The 19748-nt window shown below is 42.8% G+C and overlaps 3 protein-coding genes across 3 annotated transcripts in view; all 3 read right to left on the bottom strand.

Moving 5' to 3' along the window:
* The window catches only part of ZDHHC2 (zinc finger DHHC-type palmitoyltransferase 2), a 77135-nt gene extending 60231 nt beyond the window's left edge, over window positions 1-16904 (bottom strand). Inside the window, exon 1 of the mRNA XM_056114144.1 lies at window positions 16773-16904. Within this exon, the coding sequence (XP_055970119.1) occupies window positions 16773-16899 (127 nt within the window). The 5' untranslated portion in view covers window positions 16900-16904. The remainder of the gene's footprint in view (window positions 1-16772) is intronic.
* On the bottom strand, window positions 9649-11211 carry LOC130023468 (protein Mis18-beta-like). Its single transcript, XM_056113987.1, has 3 exons — window positions 11151-11211; window positions 9947-10094; window positions 9649-9841 (listed from the first exon to the last, which is right to left on the bottom strand). Exons 1-3 carry the CDS (start codon window positions 11209-11211, stop codon window positions 9649-9651), a joined length of 402 nt encoding a protein of 133 aa, XP_055969962.1.
* Window positions 16905-17020: 116 nt separating the features above from the next.
* On the bottom strand, window positions 17021-19499 carry LOC130023693 (proline-rich proteoglycan 2-like). The gene is made up of 2 exons (XM_056114279.1): window positions 19439-19499; window positions 17021-17727 (listed from the first exon to the last, which is right to left on the bottom strand). Exons 1-2 carry the CDS (start codon window positions 19497-19499, stop codon window positions 17021-17023), a joined length of 768 nt encoding a protein of 255 aa, XP_055970254.1.
* Window positions 19500-19748: the final 249 nt, after the last annotated feature.

The raw sequence follows: 19748 nt of genomic DNA on the forward strand, positions 1-19748 counted from the left end.
TCTATTCCAGCTGCCTTCTTCCCTTTGCTCATGAGGCAGGCTTACAGCTATGGAGCAATCTATCTGTCTCATGTATCTACTATCCCTAGGTGTCAGTGTCATGTTATGTTGTTTTATACTCCACAAATGAGTGCAGTCGAGAAGGATGAATTTAAAGGTTTAACACATTATCAGCATCAGCAATAATTACTGCAGTGCAGCACTGGATGACAATATCTATTAAAATGGGCAATACTATTAAACTTTTAACTCGTTCACCCTTTAGTACTGAAACATTAGCATATTTTCATAAGGTAAAGTTATTACACAATTTTTGATCACTGTTTGAATTACAATATTCTTTTCCTTCTTATTTGCAATAAAGTATAACCTTACCTTATTCTTCATTTACCTATAGCATACATTCTACTTTACAGCAATTCAAATTATAAACATATATGTATATATATCAGATTCAGCAAAAGCAAATGTAACATAATTATAAACCAAGAGCCTACACAAAAATGTGTAGCCGAAGTGACATCTGCACTTGTTTGTTCATTGCAGCACTCTTTATGGTAGCCAGAAACTGGAAGAGACCTGAGTGCCCAAGAACAGATGACTGGCTAAAGAAACTTTGGTACATCTACACAATGGAGTACTATGTAGCTCTTAGAAAAGATGAAGTCATGAACTTTACATACAAGTGGTACAATATGGAAAGTATCATGCTAAGCGAAATGAGTCAGAAAGAGAGGGATAGACATAGAAAGATAGCATTCATCTGGGGGATATAAAATAATAAAATATGAGATTAATACCCAAGAATAGCTGAGAGCAACACCAGGAGAATTACTCCATAACTTAGAGGCCAGCTGGGTATTCTAGGGGAAAGGACAATTCAGATAGAAAGGGGAACACCAAGTGGAGGGTGTTTGGAGGATCCTCCCAGGAGGGGAGATGCAGGTTGAAAGTAGACTGGACTGAACATGTTCGCCACTCAATGCCTCTCTGGCTGATCACAGCGCCCAGGAGGAGAGAGAGAACAGGGGGGAATGCCCTGCCACAGTGGCAGGGGGGGATGGGGGGATGGGAGGATGGGGGGGGAGGGATATTATCCTGGTGGTGGAAAATGGGCACTGGTGGAGGGATGGGTATTTGATCGTGGTATGACCGAGATCCAAGCACAAAAATTTGTAAATCTACAACTGTACCTCATGGTGTTTCACTAATAATAAAAAAATAAATAAAAAAAAAACCAAGAGCCTACAGACAAAAAGTTTACACAACTACTTGCTGTGAGACAGTGTATTATAATAATAAAATAAAATATATTAAAAAGAACAAAATTATAGATATATGTTGATGTAAATGGAAGTTCTAAAATATTGTGTGAGGAACTGAAAAAAATAGACATCAATCTGTGGACTGAATATCTTGGTCTGCTCAATGTGAACTACTTTTATGTTTCCTGATTATATATTATTGCATTCTACTTTCTGTTCTTACAACCATTTTTCAAGTCAGTGGAGTAATGTTACAAGTGCACCATTTATAGTCTATAACATGTTGCTCCCAACAATACAAATTTTGTGGCAGTTAGCATCAGTGCTCTGGTTGCTCAGAAACTATTGTTAGATCTGTACAGGAGGCTTTTCTCAACTTTTTTTGCGCTGGTCATGACAGATGGTCAGCATTCTCATAAGGTCTATGTAGGTGAAAAAGAATTGTTCAAAATTCTTTGTCCACCAACTTCTCTGCTGATTAAATAAAAAGGAGGTAATTAAACACTGTAACAGTGGCATTATCATAGGTTTCATGAAAATGTACAGAGACTCTCAAATTTGAACAATTTTAAAAAGGTATATAGTAAAGCCTATGAAATCATATTTCCCTACAAACTATCCCAATTTCTTAAAAAAATAAGAATAGAACTTTTATACAATCCAGTGATTCTACTTCTTCACAACCACCCGCAGAATGCAGAAACACTAATTTGAAAAGACATATGGCTGAAAACCATACCAAGACATTCGGTTTATAACAGTGCTAAGTACAATAGCACGATATGGAAACAGTCCAAATGTCCAACTACAGATGAATGAATAAAGAAAGTTTAGTATATATGCATAATGCATGTTTAGTGAAATAAGTAAGAGGGAAATGGACAAATGGATGGTCTCAATCATCTCTATTGTAGATAGAGAAACAGAACAAGGGAACATAAAATGAAAGAGGAAGCCCCGGTGTACCCCGGCTAGCTGTTGAGAGCAGTCCTGTTTTTGGCTAGCCCATCCTACATTTTTGGATCCCTGCAAATTCCTGGGCTTTTCATTTAATTTTCAATTATTCGTCATAAAATTCTTCCCCAGAGATTAGGCTCACTGGGAGACTAAGTTAATAGACAATACCTGAGGCACATAGTCAAAAAGATTCAAAGCAGCCTAACCATCCTGCACTCCCTGCATTCTGTAGATTCCCTGAATTCTCTGTCATACCTGTCAACTGATAAGAAATACAAAAGGTCTTTTAAAAGGCCTGAACAAAACTTTTACTTGTAACTTAGTCCTTCACTAAGTTCCTCCCCACTTGGGGACCTCCTTTTCTTTTCTCTTCTACTTTCCAATAAACTTTTCTACTTTCAAACTATTGAGTCTAAGCATCTTTATTATGCAATATTTTCATCCGTGAAAATATTGAAAAACCTAGAAATCGAGAACGAACACAGAGACTAGCTACTGCTGCTTCTGCCTTATCTGCATCAACAGTAGCAAGTGATGAAGAAATTCATGGCTTTGGGCTGGAGCGATAGCACAGCGGGTAGGGCGTTTGCCTTGCACGCAGCCAACATGGCCCACACGAGTTCGAATCCTCCACCCCTTTCGGAGAGCCCAGCAAGCTACCGAGAGTATCTTGCCCAGATATGAAAGCCTGGCAAGCTCCCTGTGACGTATTCAATATGCCAAATACAGTAACAACAAGTCTCATGATGGAGACGTTACTGGGCCCGCTCGAGCAAATCGATGAACAACGGGAGGACCGTGACCGTGACCACTGGACCACACAACTGAAATCACCCAGCTGTGGGTAGAGGGGGTGGTAGAAGGAAGACAGGAGGGACAAAAGTAAGAGAAAAGGCAGTGATGGAGAGTTTTGGGCACTTCAGTGATGATAATGGGCAGTAACTTTGGACATCAAAACTATAAATGTTAACATTTTTGTAACCATGCTAACCATGGAGAATGTAAGGAATCTATGTGATGGTGTGTCATCTTTCATGGGGAATAGAAATTATTTGGCGTTGTTCAGAAAATTTCACACTGACTAATTAAAACTCTATTCCTGGGAAACAATGCCACTGATGTTAGATCACACAAGTCTTCAGGGGTAGGTACATTACCTAAACCTGAAACGCCTTTTCTTTTGAGAGGAATGTAGGATGGGCCGTGCGGGAGTATGACTTCCTAAAATTACCCTTAGAAGCTGCCTTTTCTTGGACTGGAGGGAGTACTGTGTGAAGGGTATTTGCCTTGCATGTAGCTGACCTGGGTTCGATTTCTGATACCCCGTATAGTCCTCTTGCCCTGCCAGAAATGATATCTAAGTGTAGAGCCAGGAGTAAGGCCTGAGTACCACTGCATGTGGCCTCCCACAAACAAACAAGTTTCCCTTTCTTTAGCCCCCTGAAGTGCTCTCAAAATTCACATTATTCAATTTTGTCCTTATTTAACTAGTTATGAGTATTCTGTAAAAGTAAATTCCTTTCTTCTCCTTGATACCTATACTCCCCAGACACCAGGAAAACCCTGCAATTTTCTTTCATTTCCTTGTTCTTTTTTTGCTGGATCCTACTTGTCTCCTGAGCTCCCAATGTTGGACATCTTTATTCCTTGCCTCTGCCAATTTGATTGCTACTTCTTTGCTGGAAGAAATGCATTCCAGTGCTAAGTATTTAAATCCATTTATATGATGAAAATTCCCCACATTTATTCCTCAGGCCAAAGTCATAGAGGCAAAGTCATAAAGGATTCGTTAGTCCTCTTTGTTTCAAGATCAGCATGGAAGATCACACACACTCTATGTTCCAGTGCTACCCAGTTTTGCTATACTTACAGTTTTCTGCCTATCAGCAGATCTTTATCCCATCTGTTGTTCAGGTCAAAACACTGAGGTTATTTTTGTTCCTTTCTTTCACAACATATTGAGAATCCTGTTGTTTTTACTTTAAAAAATTATCCAGAGGGTCTAGGGATGGCCAGTAGTAGTGTCTGCAGCAGACATTAGGATGAGAGCTGGATCCCTGCTACTACCCCATATAGCAAGTGTGATCCCAGTGGCACTGCAATTAATAACCACTGAAGCTACAGTAAAGGGTGCTGTCTCCAGCACATTGAAGCCCAGTCTGTGCAGGCGCTTTAACTAAAGTGGAAGATAGATGGAGCGATAGCACAGCGGGTTGGGCGTTCGCCTTACACGCGGCCAACATGGCCGACCCGAGTTCGATTCCTCCGCCCCTCTCGGAGAGCCCGGCAAGCTACCGAGAGTATTCGATATGCCAGACACAGTAACAACAAAGTCTCCAATGGAGACGTTACTGGGCCCGCTCGAGCAAATCGACGATCAGGGCTGGAGCGATAGCACAGCGGTAGGGCATTCGCCTTACAAGCGGCCAACATGGCCGACCCGAGTTCGATTCCTCCGCCCCTCTTGGAGAGCCCGGCAAGCTACCGAGAGTATTCGATATGCCAAACAGAGTAACAACAAAAAAATTCAAACATCATATAAAAAACTCAAAATCCAGAAACTGACCATCTCTCAACTTTTATACCATGCCTGCACTAGAAGGAACTGATGGTAGTTTCTCACCTTTATGGAGTAAATAGCTTAGATTACACAAAGATCAAAGAATCATTTTAAAACATAAGCCAAAGCATGTCACAAAGCTACTGAGCACTCACAGAGCCCTATGTAATGACCCTTAGAACCTGTGACCTTTTCTTGTAGCACTCTAACCTTGAAACCTAGAGCCTCCCAGGTTCCTAGCTCCCTTTTGATTTAGCCCAAATGATCTTCCAGCTTATCTTCTAAAATGTTTGCACATTCCTGCTCATATTTTTCTCATATTGAGAATCACCCAAGAAGGCCCTCTGGCCTCCATAGCTCCATTTGGAAAGACCAAAAATTAAAAACCAAAAACAACTAAAAAGAATTAAAAGTAAATAAATATACACATTTAAATGTACCTATTCAAGAATTAAAACATTAACTCAAACTGGTCTCTGTCCTTCATCCTTCCCCATGAAGTGAGTCCTCTCAAGATGTCCTGGATTATCACTGATCTTTATGTACAGCTATGTATGTAAATATATATTTATGTATAGGTAAGTACATGAATCCATTATTGCCTTTCTTCCCAAAATATATAACATAGAGTTTTCACCTTGTTACAAAGGTCAATCACAAATTAGTCTCTACAATTTATGACTTCCAATTTGAAACTTATAATTAAAACATTTTTCTTTTTCTGTAAGTGGTTTTGGGTACCTCTCATTAGAGCTCAAAATCAGAGTTTTAGAGCGGGCTTTTGTTTTTTATTAGTGAAAAACCATGAGGTACAGTTATAGGCTTACGGGCCTTCTTTTTTTTTGTCCACTTAAGTACTACCAATGTGAAAAGCATGTGCAAAGACTCTACAAAGACTCTACAAAGTCAGACTCAAATCCTTACAAATTTGGCAAAAAGCAACACTTCAGACTCAATCACATACTTTTTTGAAATAAGCCTCAGGATTAAAAAGGAACAGTGCCAGTCTTTATTTTAAGTCATTTTATTGTTAGCCTACCCGATAGATATGATGAAACCTATTTTTATATGATGCCATCAGCAGAGGCAGAAATCAAATTACATCTCTATTTAAAAAAATAACCTTGACAAAGCATTTTGGTTTCCCAAATCTCACTGAATTATAATCAAATAAATCTGCAAAAGCACATTATATTTTTCTGGAAAAACATAAACTATTTTTTATAAGAATTATGCCTACTATAAGATAAGCGAACTACCTTGAAAATACTGTAGTCTTTGGATACTTGTTTGAAAAGCACTGAGAGAAAAAGGTTTTGTGTGGAATATCATTTCTTTTGTTAATCCACCCCTCTGTATCAATCCTGTCTGCTCCTCTTGGATAGAAAGGCTAGAATGTAAATCAAAAGAGGTCAAATTAAGTATACTAGGAATACTTAATGGAAGAAGCAATTCCAGGATACCATGGAGAAATTCTAGCAAATAAAATGCAATTATCAATAAAAGCACTTTTACACTTGGATTTTGAAATGTAATCAACAACACATCAAAAAGGAACTGCTATTAAGTAGGCCTTTTGAAGTGGAGAGAAGTGCTAAGATAACAAGTGCAGCACATAATTTTAAGAGTGCCTTTCAAGTGAACATGAATCTTAAAACATTTCCAGCACTGATATTTATAAATGAGTCCAAGTCATTGAAGAAAAGTCAAATTAGGACAAATGCTACACAACTATTTGAAACTGGGGTGTAATTTTGAAAGAAAATTTTTTTAAATGATCATGGATTATTACTTTATTGCTACCATATGTTTCTTAAGAAACCAGCACCCAGGGATGTGGTTCAGTGCTAGATCACCTGCATTGTAGGCATGAGGCTGCAAGTTTGATCTCTCACTTCTTCCCACATGGTCCAGAGTGATCCTGGTGACTGTGCTATTTGTGATTTATGTCACCACAACAAAGTATGTGACCCTGGTGAGTACACTGACATTAGGTATGTGACCTCTAGAGACCAAAATAATACCAACAAGGGAAGGGAAGGGGAGAAATATAATAATAAAACATATCAGGGCACTCTCTGCTTCCAGCTGTTTGCCCCTATCTCACCCCCTGCCATCTCCTGTCTAGCAAACTCTTTCCTCTCTCAGTAGCTGACTGAGACAATCATCTAAAGGTAAGGTAAGGTAAAGGCCCTCCCGTTGATCGTCGATTTGCTCGAGCGGGCCCAGTAACGTCTCCATTGGAGACTTTGTTGTTACTGTGTCTGGCATATCGAATACTCTCGGTAGCTTGCCAGGCTCTCCGAGAGGGGCGGAGGAATCGAACTCGGGTCGGCCATGTTGGCCGCGTGTAAGGCGAACGCCCTACCCGCTGTGCTTACTTTATGAGCATTAGAAAGATATTTTAACAATTTTCTGGGTTGGGGGATTTCCTGATTTGGTTTTTGGGCCACACCCAGTGGTATTTTGAGTTGACCCCTCTCTCTGTGCTCAGGAAAAGGATTAAAGAACCATATGTAGATGCCTGCGATCAAACCTGGATCAGGTGTGTGCGAGGTAAGCATGTAATGTACTGTACTATCATCTCTCCAGCCCCACAACAATTTTCTAATATGCTACTGAGGAAAATATTCAACCATATCATACTTCATAAATTACTACTATATATATGTCAGAATTTAAAGCCATAGGATTAAACATAATATTAAGATGTTATAAAAATGATCACTGATAAACTATCTTCCCAACAAAAAACATTAAGGATCTATGCCATGTTCTCGATCTATATTTGAGCAAGTGAGATGAGATGGTGGGAATACCACCATCACTCAAAGAGCTTGGGTCTTGGAAATCCTTGAGCTCACCATTTCCCAGAGAAAAAGCTGATAGAGATAATATCTGTCATAAAAAACATGAAATCTGCTGCATGGCTATAAAATTTAAGTCATGATTTCATTTTCTTGAGGAAAATAAAAGCCATATGTTTCCACCTAGATTTTAAAAATAACCAATTATGGTCTCACTGAGAAGTTTACATCCACAGCAATCCCTGGGACATATTTTTGTTGTTGTTTTTTCCTTGGCAATCCTTCCTACCATGAAAGCCAAAAAACTCAAACACCTGTTTCGTCTGAATGCTGGCAACTGGAATATGGATGCAGTCACCTCCACTCAGCCGGCTGGATGCTCCTACTTGGCCCTTTGACACCAGAGCCATTTCTACAAAATCACAAGAATGGTGGAAGTTCCCAGGCTGTGGGATGGCTGGTCCCCAAGGCAGTGATTCCTTCAAATGCCATGGCTCTGGTGCAGTCAGTTCCATTTGTCCACTTTTCTTGATGTCTACTCATTCTCAGAGCTATGTTCGCAAGTCTTTCTTTACTTCCTTAGACTCACTGGGTTGTATGAAGGAACACTTCTTCCCACTTCTGTTTGCCCTACTCCTTTTTTTAAAAAATATTTTATTAGTGAATCACTGTGAGGTACAGTTACAGACTTACAAACTTTTATGCTTGTGTTTCAGTCATACATTGCTCGAGTACCCATCCCTCTACCAGTGCCCATTCTCCACCACTAATGATCCCAGTATCCCTCCCACCCCACCTATTCTGAGCTAAGAGTAGGGCAAATATCTCCCAAACACCCAGGAAGAAATGGGTTTGCTGAAACACCCTCCTGGTTTTTAGCAGGAGAAAAAGCTGCTGGTCCTGTCTACTCTAAGATATTTATATGTGTAAATTGTCTAATCTGGTTAGAATTTCAGAGGTACTTCTGTCACCTCCTTCTATCTGCTCCCCTGATTATTTTTTTGGCAGTTATTCAATGTTTTAATGTTTTATCATCATAAAATTCAATTTACATGTGAAAACTGTATATTGTCTGTACATTACATGAGAAACTATATTACCCAGTTGACTAACTTACTGACCACTGCCTACAGACTATGTGTGTCCAATATTTTACATTTAAAAGATTCTCAATATTTACATAACAATTGCTCCCCACAAAAAGTCAGTATTCAATCCAGCTCACTTTTAGATTCATTATGGATCTTTAGGTCAAAGTACTCAAGGGCCATTCCTTTCAATCCCCAAATCTGCAACCAACTTTTTCAGAAAAATTATGAAACTGACAAGAAGCTAGAGATAATAAACCACATTTCTTATTTTGAAGGGGAGCCTCTAGAAGAATCCAACAGCACCAGTTCACTGACAGCAATGCTCCTTTTTCTTTTTAACAAAATAGTCCAGGAGTCTCCTTATTTTTAACAAACACCTTCATGCCATGAATTCCTAGGGAATGGGCTCCAGCAGCTCAGGCTCCTTTCCACTGGTTCTTACAAAGTGTGCTTCTCTGGGTGGAGCAGGCAGGTGCTTCAGTTGAACCCAAGTCCCTTTCTCTTTGGCTTCCTTCTTTTTCTGACCATTTTCCTTCACCCACTTCAGGAAGTCATCACAACTCTTAAGAGTGCATAATAATGCTCATTATGAACATAAATTCTCTTGTCAGTATCTTGTCCTTGACTTGTTTGTTAACAACAATGCCAACAGCATTCTGGGTAACACTGCAGACCCTTCCAGTTTTGCCCTGGCAACATCTGCGGGGCATTCCTTTTTGGACAGTGCCCATTCCCTTTATGTCTACAATATCACCTTCCTTGCATATCTTCATGAATGTCACCAAATGAACAACTCCATGCTTTCTAAAAGGTCTAGAGAACATGTAGCGGGTATCCCTCCTCATTCCCTTTGTGTTGGTCATTTTTACAATTTACTGGAAGATGGCAATTCCAGCTGAAAGGACAGACAGCAATGTTCTGACCCTTGTACTCGGCGTACAAGGGTATCCTTGACTCTTGATCCTGGGTCAGTTTTCTGTCTTGGACTTCACAGGAGCCACGTCCTTCGGAATCTTCATCAGTGAATTTAAGCGGACATGTGTTAACATTATCTTCTCTTTCAGCTCCAACACCTTCTCTTCGAGAGGGATGTTGTAAATCTCCATCTTGGACGCAGGCACTATGGCTTTTGTTGACAAGAGATAGCACACCATTTTGTCACTGGAAAGGCAAAAGTGGCCTTTTAAGGCAGCCATGGCAGCATGGGTTGAATATAGATGAAAACCAACAGGAACTTCACAGGAACAACAGAGTAAAAGGTTGTACGTGCTGCCTTTGAGCAAGCCATCAATGCCCACTAGTAAAGGCTCTTCCAAAACCACGTTGTTGGTGACTCTGGAGAAGACCACCGCGTCCAGGGTGGCAGTCAGGTTCCAGGCGAGGTGCACCGAGTCGGCGAGCACCGCGTGCTCCCCTGATTATTAACCTAGCAATTAATTCACAGACTTTTAGGGGTGGGATTTCATTTTCTATTTCTGTTTATTTTGGTACTCTGCTGAGTGCAGTCTTTCTCCTCATGCCCAAGAGAGAAGGGTCCAGGACTGGAGAGACAGGATAGCAGGCAGGACACTTACCTTGCACACAGTTGATCAGGGTTAAATCTCCAGCATACCATAAAGTCCACCAGCCCCACCAGGAATAATCACTAAGTGCAGAGTCAGGGGTAAGACCTGAGCACCACTGGTATGGTCTCCAAGTCAAACTTTAAGACAGGAACTTCCTGTTTTTCCCCACCCAGAGGCAATTTCGTTTCTTCCTTAGCTAATAGGAAAAAATCTTGACTTAATCCTCCAAATAATTTCTGTGGGGGAAAGTACTTGGCATTTTTCAATAAATGGTTTTGAATAAACCCTACTCAAGCCTTCTACCTTCTACCTGAAATGGATTTCAACCTTCCCTAGGTAATGATTTCTCATGAACAGCATTCTCTCATCTTCTGCTTAATTACTGGAAAAGACTTTAGCAAGTAGTTAATATTTTTTCTCTTCTTAATAAAATTTTAAAATTTTATTTTTTATTAAAGTACTATGATTTAGAGAGTTTTCTTATCACTGGGTTTTAGACATACTATATTTCAGCACATATCCCACCATCAGTGTCAACTTCCCTCCACCAGTGTTCCCAGGTTCCCTCCCATATAACCTCTAGTCACCCAGCCTGCCCTCTTGACATGCACCTTTCTAGGTTCAGTTGTTAATATTTGGGTCTCTTAATTTCAGTGTTGTTCTGTGATTTTCATATTTGGCTGTCATTCCTTAATACTACCTTTGCACCTTAATCTCCTGACCTGGCCCCTGGTGCTTCTCATTTGTTGCTTCTCTTCCTCCACTCTACTCTTTCATTCCTTCTCCTTCCTGTTCTATGGAACCAAGGTTGATCTCGGTATCCTACCCTTTAGAACACTGCATTCCCTCAACCAGTTACTCTAAATGCCACATATAATCCTGTGTTTATCCTTTCTCTGGTTTACTTTGTTTCACATGATGTCTTCCAGTTCCATCCAAGTCTTGCAGCGAACTGCATGATTTCATCATCCCTTATATTCAACATCTTTATACTGTGCAGTATTCTGTTGTATATATATATAGTACAGTACATCTTCATGATCTGCTTACCTGTTGTTGATTATCTAGCTTGATTCCAAATCTTAGTTATTGTACTGTGCAGCTATGAATAATGCTGTGCATAAGTTCTTTTGAATGAATATTTTTCTGTTCTGGGGAAAGATATCCAAAAGTGGGATTGTTGGGTCATATAGGAGCTTAATTCTGAGTTTACTGAATACCCTCCATATTGTTTTCCATAGGAGTTGAACAAGACAACAATCTCACCAGCAGTGGATGAGTGTTTATTTTAACCACACCCCACCAACAGAAATTGTTCTTAGTATTTTTGGTATGTGACAGTCTCACTGGTGTAAGATGATATCTCATTGTCGTCATGATTTGGATTTCTCTAGTAATAAGTAATGATGATCATTTTTTTATGTGCCTGTTGACCATCCATGTGTTTTCCTCAGACAGGTGTCTGTTCATTTCCTCTCCCTGTTTTTTGATGGGGATTTTAGGTTTGTTCTTGTTGTTGATCTTTTAAGTACTTTAAAATCTTGAATATCAACCTTTTATCTGATGTGTTGAGTGCAAATATTTTCTCCCACTCAGCTGTCATTAGTTTTAGCCCATGTCTCTTTTTCCATACAGAAACTTTTAAGTTTGATGTAGTCCCATTTGTTTAGTTTTGACTCTGTAGACTTTGCCAATGGCATCATATCATTAAAGCCTTCTTAGAGGTCTAGGTCTGGGAGCATTCTGCTTATATTTTTCTCAGTGTACTTTATAGATTCAGGTCTAAGCTACTGACTTCTGTGTAAGGTCTGAGATACGGACCCAGCTTTAGTTTCTTGCAACACCATTTGTTGAAAAGGCTCTCTTTACTCCACTTCATGCTCTCAACTCCTTTGTCAAAAATTATCTGACCATACATATGGGGGTTTATCCTTAGATATTCTATACTGACTCATTGGTTAGAAATAATATTTTTATTCTATACCATACTGTTTTGATTGCTATGGCTCTATAGTAGAGACTCAACAGTTAGGTAGTAAGATTTCTCTCAGTTTTTTATTTTTTTCATTTTATTTTATTTTTTTATGGTTTCGTCTATACGGGGTCTTTTATGATTTCACACAAACTTTATAAATGATTTTATAACTGACTCCTTGAAAAATTAAAAAATATAAAGTAGCTCAAAAATTCTAAATGTTTGTACTTACAAAGGAAAACTTCAGTTGTCTTCTTTAACTAGCAAGGCTACCCAGTAACAGTCCAACAGCTATATGGATCTGTGCAACATACATGCATATCTAGTATGCACATCACTTAAGCATGGATGAGGCTGAACACTACTTTTACTCTAATTTCACATCCACAGATACCATCTTAAAATGTTATCTTTTGAATTTATCTTTATTTATAGAAAATGATCTAATCTTAACTAATAAAGGGATCCAAGACAGATAAGACATACAAAAAACAAGCATGAAAAGAGCAGTAAGGAGAGAGAAGGATGTTGGAAGAAAAAGCTGAACAAAAGAGCCTAGTTAACAGAATAAATAAACACATTTTGAATGATTATAAGAATTATCAGTCCTATCCTTTCTTTGGTGGTTCAGAAAGGAAACTTACCCCAAACATTTCACTTATACAAAATACATATTCTATGTATTTTAAATACACACATGCCAAAATGAAGTATGGACTTATTTTTATAAACTACAAATACTAAGCAAACATTATGCTAACTGAAAAAGTGCCTACAGAGCCACACATACATGTTGTTAAATATAGAAACAAACTGTAATGAGAATCATTATCTCCAGTTTCCATGGATACCAGGATAAGCACTACTCCTAAATTACAGTTCATTCAGCAAAGGGCAGAGAATAATTTATATTCAGGGTCATCCCCAGCTGACAGCAGATGCAGGAGGACCAGGATAAATCACCCTGTTAGCTCTATTCTGTTTGTTAACTACTGCAGTTCTTGCCCAGGCCCCCACCACCTGGTTTCAAGCCTGGCTAATGTTTGAGAGATGAAATTTGGAAAACTGGATGATAAATTGCAACTTACAAGAGGAAAGACTCCACAAAGGACAGGGCAGTCTGAGAAGTAATTAATGCTGGGAGGAAGGCTGGTGGGAAGGGAAAGGGAAAGTTGGCATTCTTTTGCTTTGTTTGTGTCATGGGAAGGAAGAATACGGGTTTTGTGTGTCTGACACACTGCCATCTTTCCTAGTGACTATAAAAGAATTGTTCAGTTAATTTCAACTTCCCACCTTTCCAAAGCAACACAAGCTTCCAAATGCCATAGTCAGTCTCTAAACCCAAATTTCAGCTTCAACTTCTTCTCTATACTCTAGGTTGAGATCCTCCATACAATTACTATTTATTTTCATAGAAAAAAATGATAAAACATTTTTCGTAGAAAAAATGATAAAATTTTCTGACAATCTCAGAGATAATGCCTCTAAATAATTTATTTGTTCATTCAAGACCACTCATTGCATTTAACATAACATGCATTGCGTCAGGTTAAAGTAACAAGAAATGATAGGAAATGCCACTATGATCATCAGGTATCACTCACACTGTCACTGTCCTCCCAAGATTCATCAATTTGCTCAAGCAGGCCCAGTAACGTCTCCATTGTGAGACTTGTTGTTACTGTGTTTGGCATATCTACTATGTCACGGGTAGCTTGCCAGGCTTTGCTGTGCGGGCGAGATACTCTCAGTAGCTTGCCAGGCTCTCCAAGGGGGGGGGGGGGGAGAAATCGAACTCGGGTCGGCCGTCTCGGCAGCATGCAAGACAAACACCCTACCCACTGTGCTATAATCAGGTATAGTAACGAGTAACTGATAATATATATTCCTTGGGAAATTTGAAAAAAAATTCTCTCTTAGTCAATATAAAAGTGATATGTATTTCATGGATACATGTGGATTATACTTATCTTAAATATATAAGGTCCATATAAAATAATAATTTTTTCAGTATATTCCTCCCCCATCACCTGTCTACCCAGTATAATAAGATTTCCCATGCACCTATGTGAGGGTGTTTGCAAAAGAAGTGAAGTAAGTAAAGCTTTCCCTGCCCTCACATGCTCCTCCTTATGGACAGAAGACATTGCATCAGGCTAAGCATCTCAGCCTAATCACCGTCACTGTCACTGTCCTCCCATTGTTCATTGATTTGGCTCGAGCGGGCCCATTAACGTCTCCATCGTGAGACTTTGTTGTTACTGTGTTTGGCATATCGAATTCGCCACGGGTAGCTTGCCAGTCTCTCTGAGAGGGGTGGAGGAATCGAACTCGGGTGGGCCATGTTGGCTGCGTGCAAGGCAAACGCCCTACTGCTGTGCTATTGCTCCAGCCCCTCAGTCTAATGTGATAACAAAAGAGAATCAATTGCCTGTTTGGAAATTGAAGGCCTCTGAGGACCTTCCTCTTTTGCACCAGTTACACTAATTAAAACAGGGTGGAGGGATGGGTGTTGGAACACTCCCTGACTGAAAACAGACCATAATCAGCTTATAACTCTGCATTTCATGATGACTCAAAAAAAATTAAAGAAAAAACAAACGAACTGGTTACTGCTTTTAAGACGGCGATGAAAGGATATACAACCTAGGTTTTTAATAGTTATGTAACATGCAGTCTACTTAAGGCATGCTATTTTAGTAATTATTAATTATCCAGGTATCAATGTTTCTAAAAACTTTCTTCCTATACATATTAGTGCATTATTTGAATATCACATGTTCCAATGACTTTTGGTACCAGGATCTACCAGGGCCTCCTGCATTCTAAGCATTCCCACCAGTCCTTGACCTTGAATCTCTTTCTCTCTCTCTCTCTCTCTCTCCCTTCAAAACAGAAAGTCTTAAAAGCAAATCAAATGGGAAGTTAGTGTAATTCTCTTAAAGGTTATATAAGTGATGATTATACTGTATTAGCATAATAGGTGCATTAAACTGACACCTTCGATTTCTCACAAGGAGTAACATTTTTAGGTATGATGACTTCCCACATTGGAGTCTGAATCCTGAAGTTTTGAGAAGGATTGAGAAGGTTCTCCTAAACAGACCACTTTTCATTCTGTCTCTGTCCCAAGACTCAAATTGTGCAGGGCAGAAGTTACTTTCTTAGGTTGAACACCACATCTCCCTGGCCCACACACACCCCTCCAAGAATCCAGAGGTTGAAACACACACACACACACACACACACACACACACACACACACACACACACACACACCCTCAGCAGAAAGCTCTTTTAACATCTTTTTTTGACAACATTGATCAGTTTTCATAAAAACCCTAATGGTGGTAGAAGTCTGTTCTCACCCGGGAACACAATTACAGTCCAGAATGGAGCAAAATCAAGTGCTTAAAAAGTCATTACCAGTGGCAGGGTGGGATGGGGGGGATGGTAGGGGGAGGGATATTATCCATGGTGGTGGAAAATGGGCACTGGTGGAGGGATGGGTATTTGATCATTGTATAGACAAAACCCAAGCACAAAAATTTGTAAATCAACAACTGTACCTCATGGTGTTTCACTAATAAAAAAAAAAAAGTCATCACCACTGACAGCATCTTCAACCCATGATTTGAGGACCTACAACTCGGACCTGGGCCCTGGGCTCTCAGGCCAACGAACCTCAGAAGGGGCCCTCTTTACTGATGCTCCCATTGTCCTTGCATGTCATTTCTGGTCCTGCCTATTGCACAGGGCTAAGAAAATCCTTTCTAGAAGCTCATCACGCTCCCACCGCCCCATCTTCCGTTAACTAGAAAGGGTCCAACTGGAAACCCTCCAATCATCCAGGCAGCACCTTCAACCCACCCAGATCAAGCCAACCGCCTCGAGTGCTGCCCCAAACGTCCTGCAAAGTAGATTCAGGGGACAACTCGGGGAGGGCTCGCATCAGCACCGAGGCCACAGCCAGCTCTGCTCGTGCGGGGCCCTTCAGCCTCGGGGCCTCCCCTTCCTCGGACGGTCCGGTCGGGGCTTGGAGGGGGGTGTGTCGGGGAGGGGGTTCGGCTGGGAGCGGGGGGTGGGGGGAGAGGTTGTCCAGGCAGTGCGCGCGAGGGGGCTGGGTGCGTGGAGGTGACTCGGTCGCCCGAGTTGCGCTGCAGGTGCAGGGGTCCCCCCGGCAGGCAGCACAGAGGTGCTCAGTGGGCACTGCAGGGGGCGCCCGGGGTCGGCGCGGTGCTCGGAGCTGCCGCACGGGAGGTGGCGGGGGGTGGGGGTGGGCGTCCCGGGACGGCCGGGGGGATGGGTCGGCGTCCCGGGAGAGTCCGGGAGACTCGCACCCCGGGGGCTGAGGGTCCGCGTCCCAGGACGGTCCTGGGGGCGTGGCGACGGGATGAGTGGGGCGAGCGCTCGGGAGGGTCCGAGTCTCCCGACGGTCGGGGGGGGGGGCGCGCGCTCAGGGGACCGGGGCGGGGGCGCGTCCCGGGACGGTCCGGGGGTCGCGCGCTCCGAGAGCGGGGGGCGGCGTCCGCGTCCCGGGGCGGCCACTCACCGAGGCACAGCTGCAGCGCGTAGGCGTAGTAGGACCAGCCGAGCAGGAGGCCGATGAACGCCACCGGGATCCAGTAGAGCAGCCGCCGGCAGCGCCGCCGGACGCTGCCCGGGCCCGAGGGCGCCATCTTCCAGCCGCGCCGCCGCCGCCCGCCCGCCTGGCTCGGGGCCGGGCTGGCCGCGCCCCGCGCCCCCGGGGGGACGGGCCCGGCGGGCGGCTCCGCCGCGGCCACTGCGGCCGCCGTGGCGCTAAGTCCCCATGTGGCGGCCCCCCACGGCCCCGCCGCCGCGCTGAGGGGCTCCCGGGCCCGCGGAGGGCGCGAGGCAGGCGGCGACGCGGCGCTGAGGAGGCGGCGGCTGAGGGGACCCTGAGGAGGCGGCGGCTGAGGGGACCCTGAGGAGGCGGCGACTGACGGGACCCTGAGGAGGCGGCGGCTGAGGGGACCCTGAGGAGGCGGCGACTGACGGGACCCTGAGGAGGCGGCGGCTGAGGGGACCCTGAGGAGGCGGCGACTGAGGGGACCCCGAGGAGGCGGCGGCTGAGGGGACCGTGAGGAGGAGGCGGCTGAGGGGACCCTGAGGAGGCGGCGGCTGAGGGGACCGTGAGGAGGCGGCGACTGAGAGGACCCTGAGGAGGCGGCGGCTGAGGGGACCGTGAGGAGGCGGCGGCGGGAGCCTCCGCCCCGTCCCTCGATCCGGCCCGCTGCGCCCCCAGGCGGCCTCTCCCGGCACGCTGGGGACGTGGCCCGACTCCGGAGCCCCCCGGGGTGCTGGCGGGGCGGAGTGGGGGCCGGGGGCGGGGGGGAGGGTACGCGAGCGGCGGGCGAGGGCGGACGCGGAGTTGAACGGGAGAAGCGCCGGGCCGGGCGAGGAGGGGTTCGAGGGCGGCGGGGTCCGGGGCCGCGGAGGGCGCAGGGCTGAGGGGCGCACGTGCTGAGCTGACGCTCGGCACTTGCCTTATTTCGGGGCGACAAAGAAGGGGGACTTTGCCTGACCGTCTCCACCCGCCACCCCCACCCGCCCCTCAGGTGTGTTTGCGGGGTTCTGTCTTCACTGCGATGTTTTCTTTGGTCGACATCAATTCTTCGGGCAGTTCTGACTGAGGTCTAGAGCTGCTTCTAGAGTGCCAAGAATCCTGAAACGGACCTTTAAAGTCCTGGTTGATTTATGAGAGACGGAACAAAGACTTAACGAATGATGCTGAGGTTCCCCCCCCCCCCCCAATCTGTAAATGCGGGTGTTAAATGCTCAGTTACTATGTTCAAGGACACTTTTAGTAAACACGCACATACACACATGTACTTATATTTACCCCACAGAGCAAGTATATTGAATGGAATTCCTTCTTATTAGTGAAGAATAAAAAAATGTCCTGATTTGCATAAATCAGTCAAAGAAATCACTGAAGAAAGCTCATGTCCTTGCAATTTTCTTTCTGGGGTTGCATTAAACAGCAAGCTACTCTCTCCCAAAAGAACTACTATTTTGCACATGTAAAGCATGAAAAGAGTGTAGCTCTCCTGAAATCATCAGAATTTTCTATATGGATATTAACCTATGCTCCCACTCTGAAGAAGCTGAAAACGAAATGAAGTCCCTATTCAGACCAAAATGCTTCCCACAGTGAGGACAGATCGAAGGTCCCTGGAGTCCACTAAGGAATGAACATCCAGGGTTTGGTGGAAGACAGTGTAGCTTGTCCCTCTACTGATAATTGATGCTACAGTACCCAATGCTTTGCCTCTTAGGGACTAACGGGCTTCTAAGGTCACAAATAGAATAGTGATCTAGTATAACTTCAACATCTTTCAGTCTTCAAACATATGTCAGTCTTTGAAAGAGTTTATCCAAAGTTTTACCCAAAGTTTTGCTGCTTTTCCAAATGTTACTTAATTGTACATGTTTAAATAAATATTTATGAAATAATTAAAACCCGTTTTAGGCTATTTTAAGATGATTACTAACGTTGAGTCACTTTTTAACTTTAAAAAAAAGTCTAACCCAAGAGGAATCATTTCTAAAGCCACATTACGACAGGGTTTATCTCTGCTCAGTCCCTACTTAGACAGTCATAAATGAACACAAATTATAAAAGTGCTTTGGTGAGTAGTGAGTCTCTAGATTGTTAGGCTTTGAATTGATGGATAACTGCAATTTGTAAACTCCCCATTTCCCCCACCCATTTAGAGCTGTGTGTAAACAACAAAACAATTTTTTTTTATTTCCTTTGGTTTGGGGGCCACAGCAGTGTTCAGAGTTTACTCCTGGCCCTCAGCTCAGAGATCACTCCTGGTGTTGTCAAGAGAGACATATGTGAATTCAGGAATCAAACCCAGGCTGACCTTGTGTAGGCTAGCTCCTTAACCCATAGTATTTTCTCTCCAACCTTGGAACAAGTAAACAATTTGAATGTCAGAGACAATTAAGAGGAAACTTCACTAGAGACTTATTGTGTAAAAGGACATACAGAGGTTCAACTTGCCAATGTTAGATCTTCAATAATTATAATAAGCAGCAAATTTCTTGTAATAATTTTAAACATGTTATGGCCTAATGAAAATGAGAATCAGTATAACAAAAGAGAGAGACGGAAGCACAGGCGGAAAGAAGGGGAAGACAAGTTAGAGATTGAAGGTAGTCTCAGAGAAGATGAAAAAGCTTCCTTACCTGCTCTTGTCTCCCATCCCATTGAATCCTTATTTTCATCCTCACAGGGGTATAGCATCATACTGAGCCATTATCTGCATGCTCAGTTATTTATCAAAGTTCTACTTCTCTCAAAAATTTAAAGCCATATAATTATCTCTTCTCTCATAAAGGAAGTTGATCTTCCTCTTCTTCTTACTGCCAAAACCTATTTTAAATCAGTCCCCCAGATTTTTCACCCCGAAATCGTTAAGTATATCTTCCCTGGATTATAGACTCCAAATCATCTTGCTTTTTCCAGATCCCAATGAAGACGCTGATTTCTTTTTAT

This window comes from Sorex fumeus, unplaced genomic scaffold (genome assembly GCF_029834395.1).
Source record: "Sorex fumeus unplaced genomic scaffold, SorFum_2.1 ptg000024l, whole genome shotgun sequence".
NCBI classification, from domain to species: Eukaryota; Metazoa; Chordata; class Mammalia; order Eulipotyphla; family Soricidae; genus Sorex; species Sorex fumeus.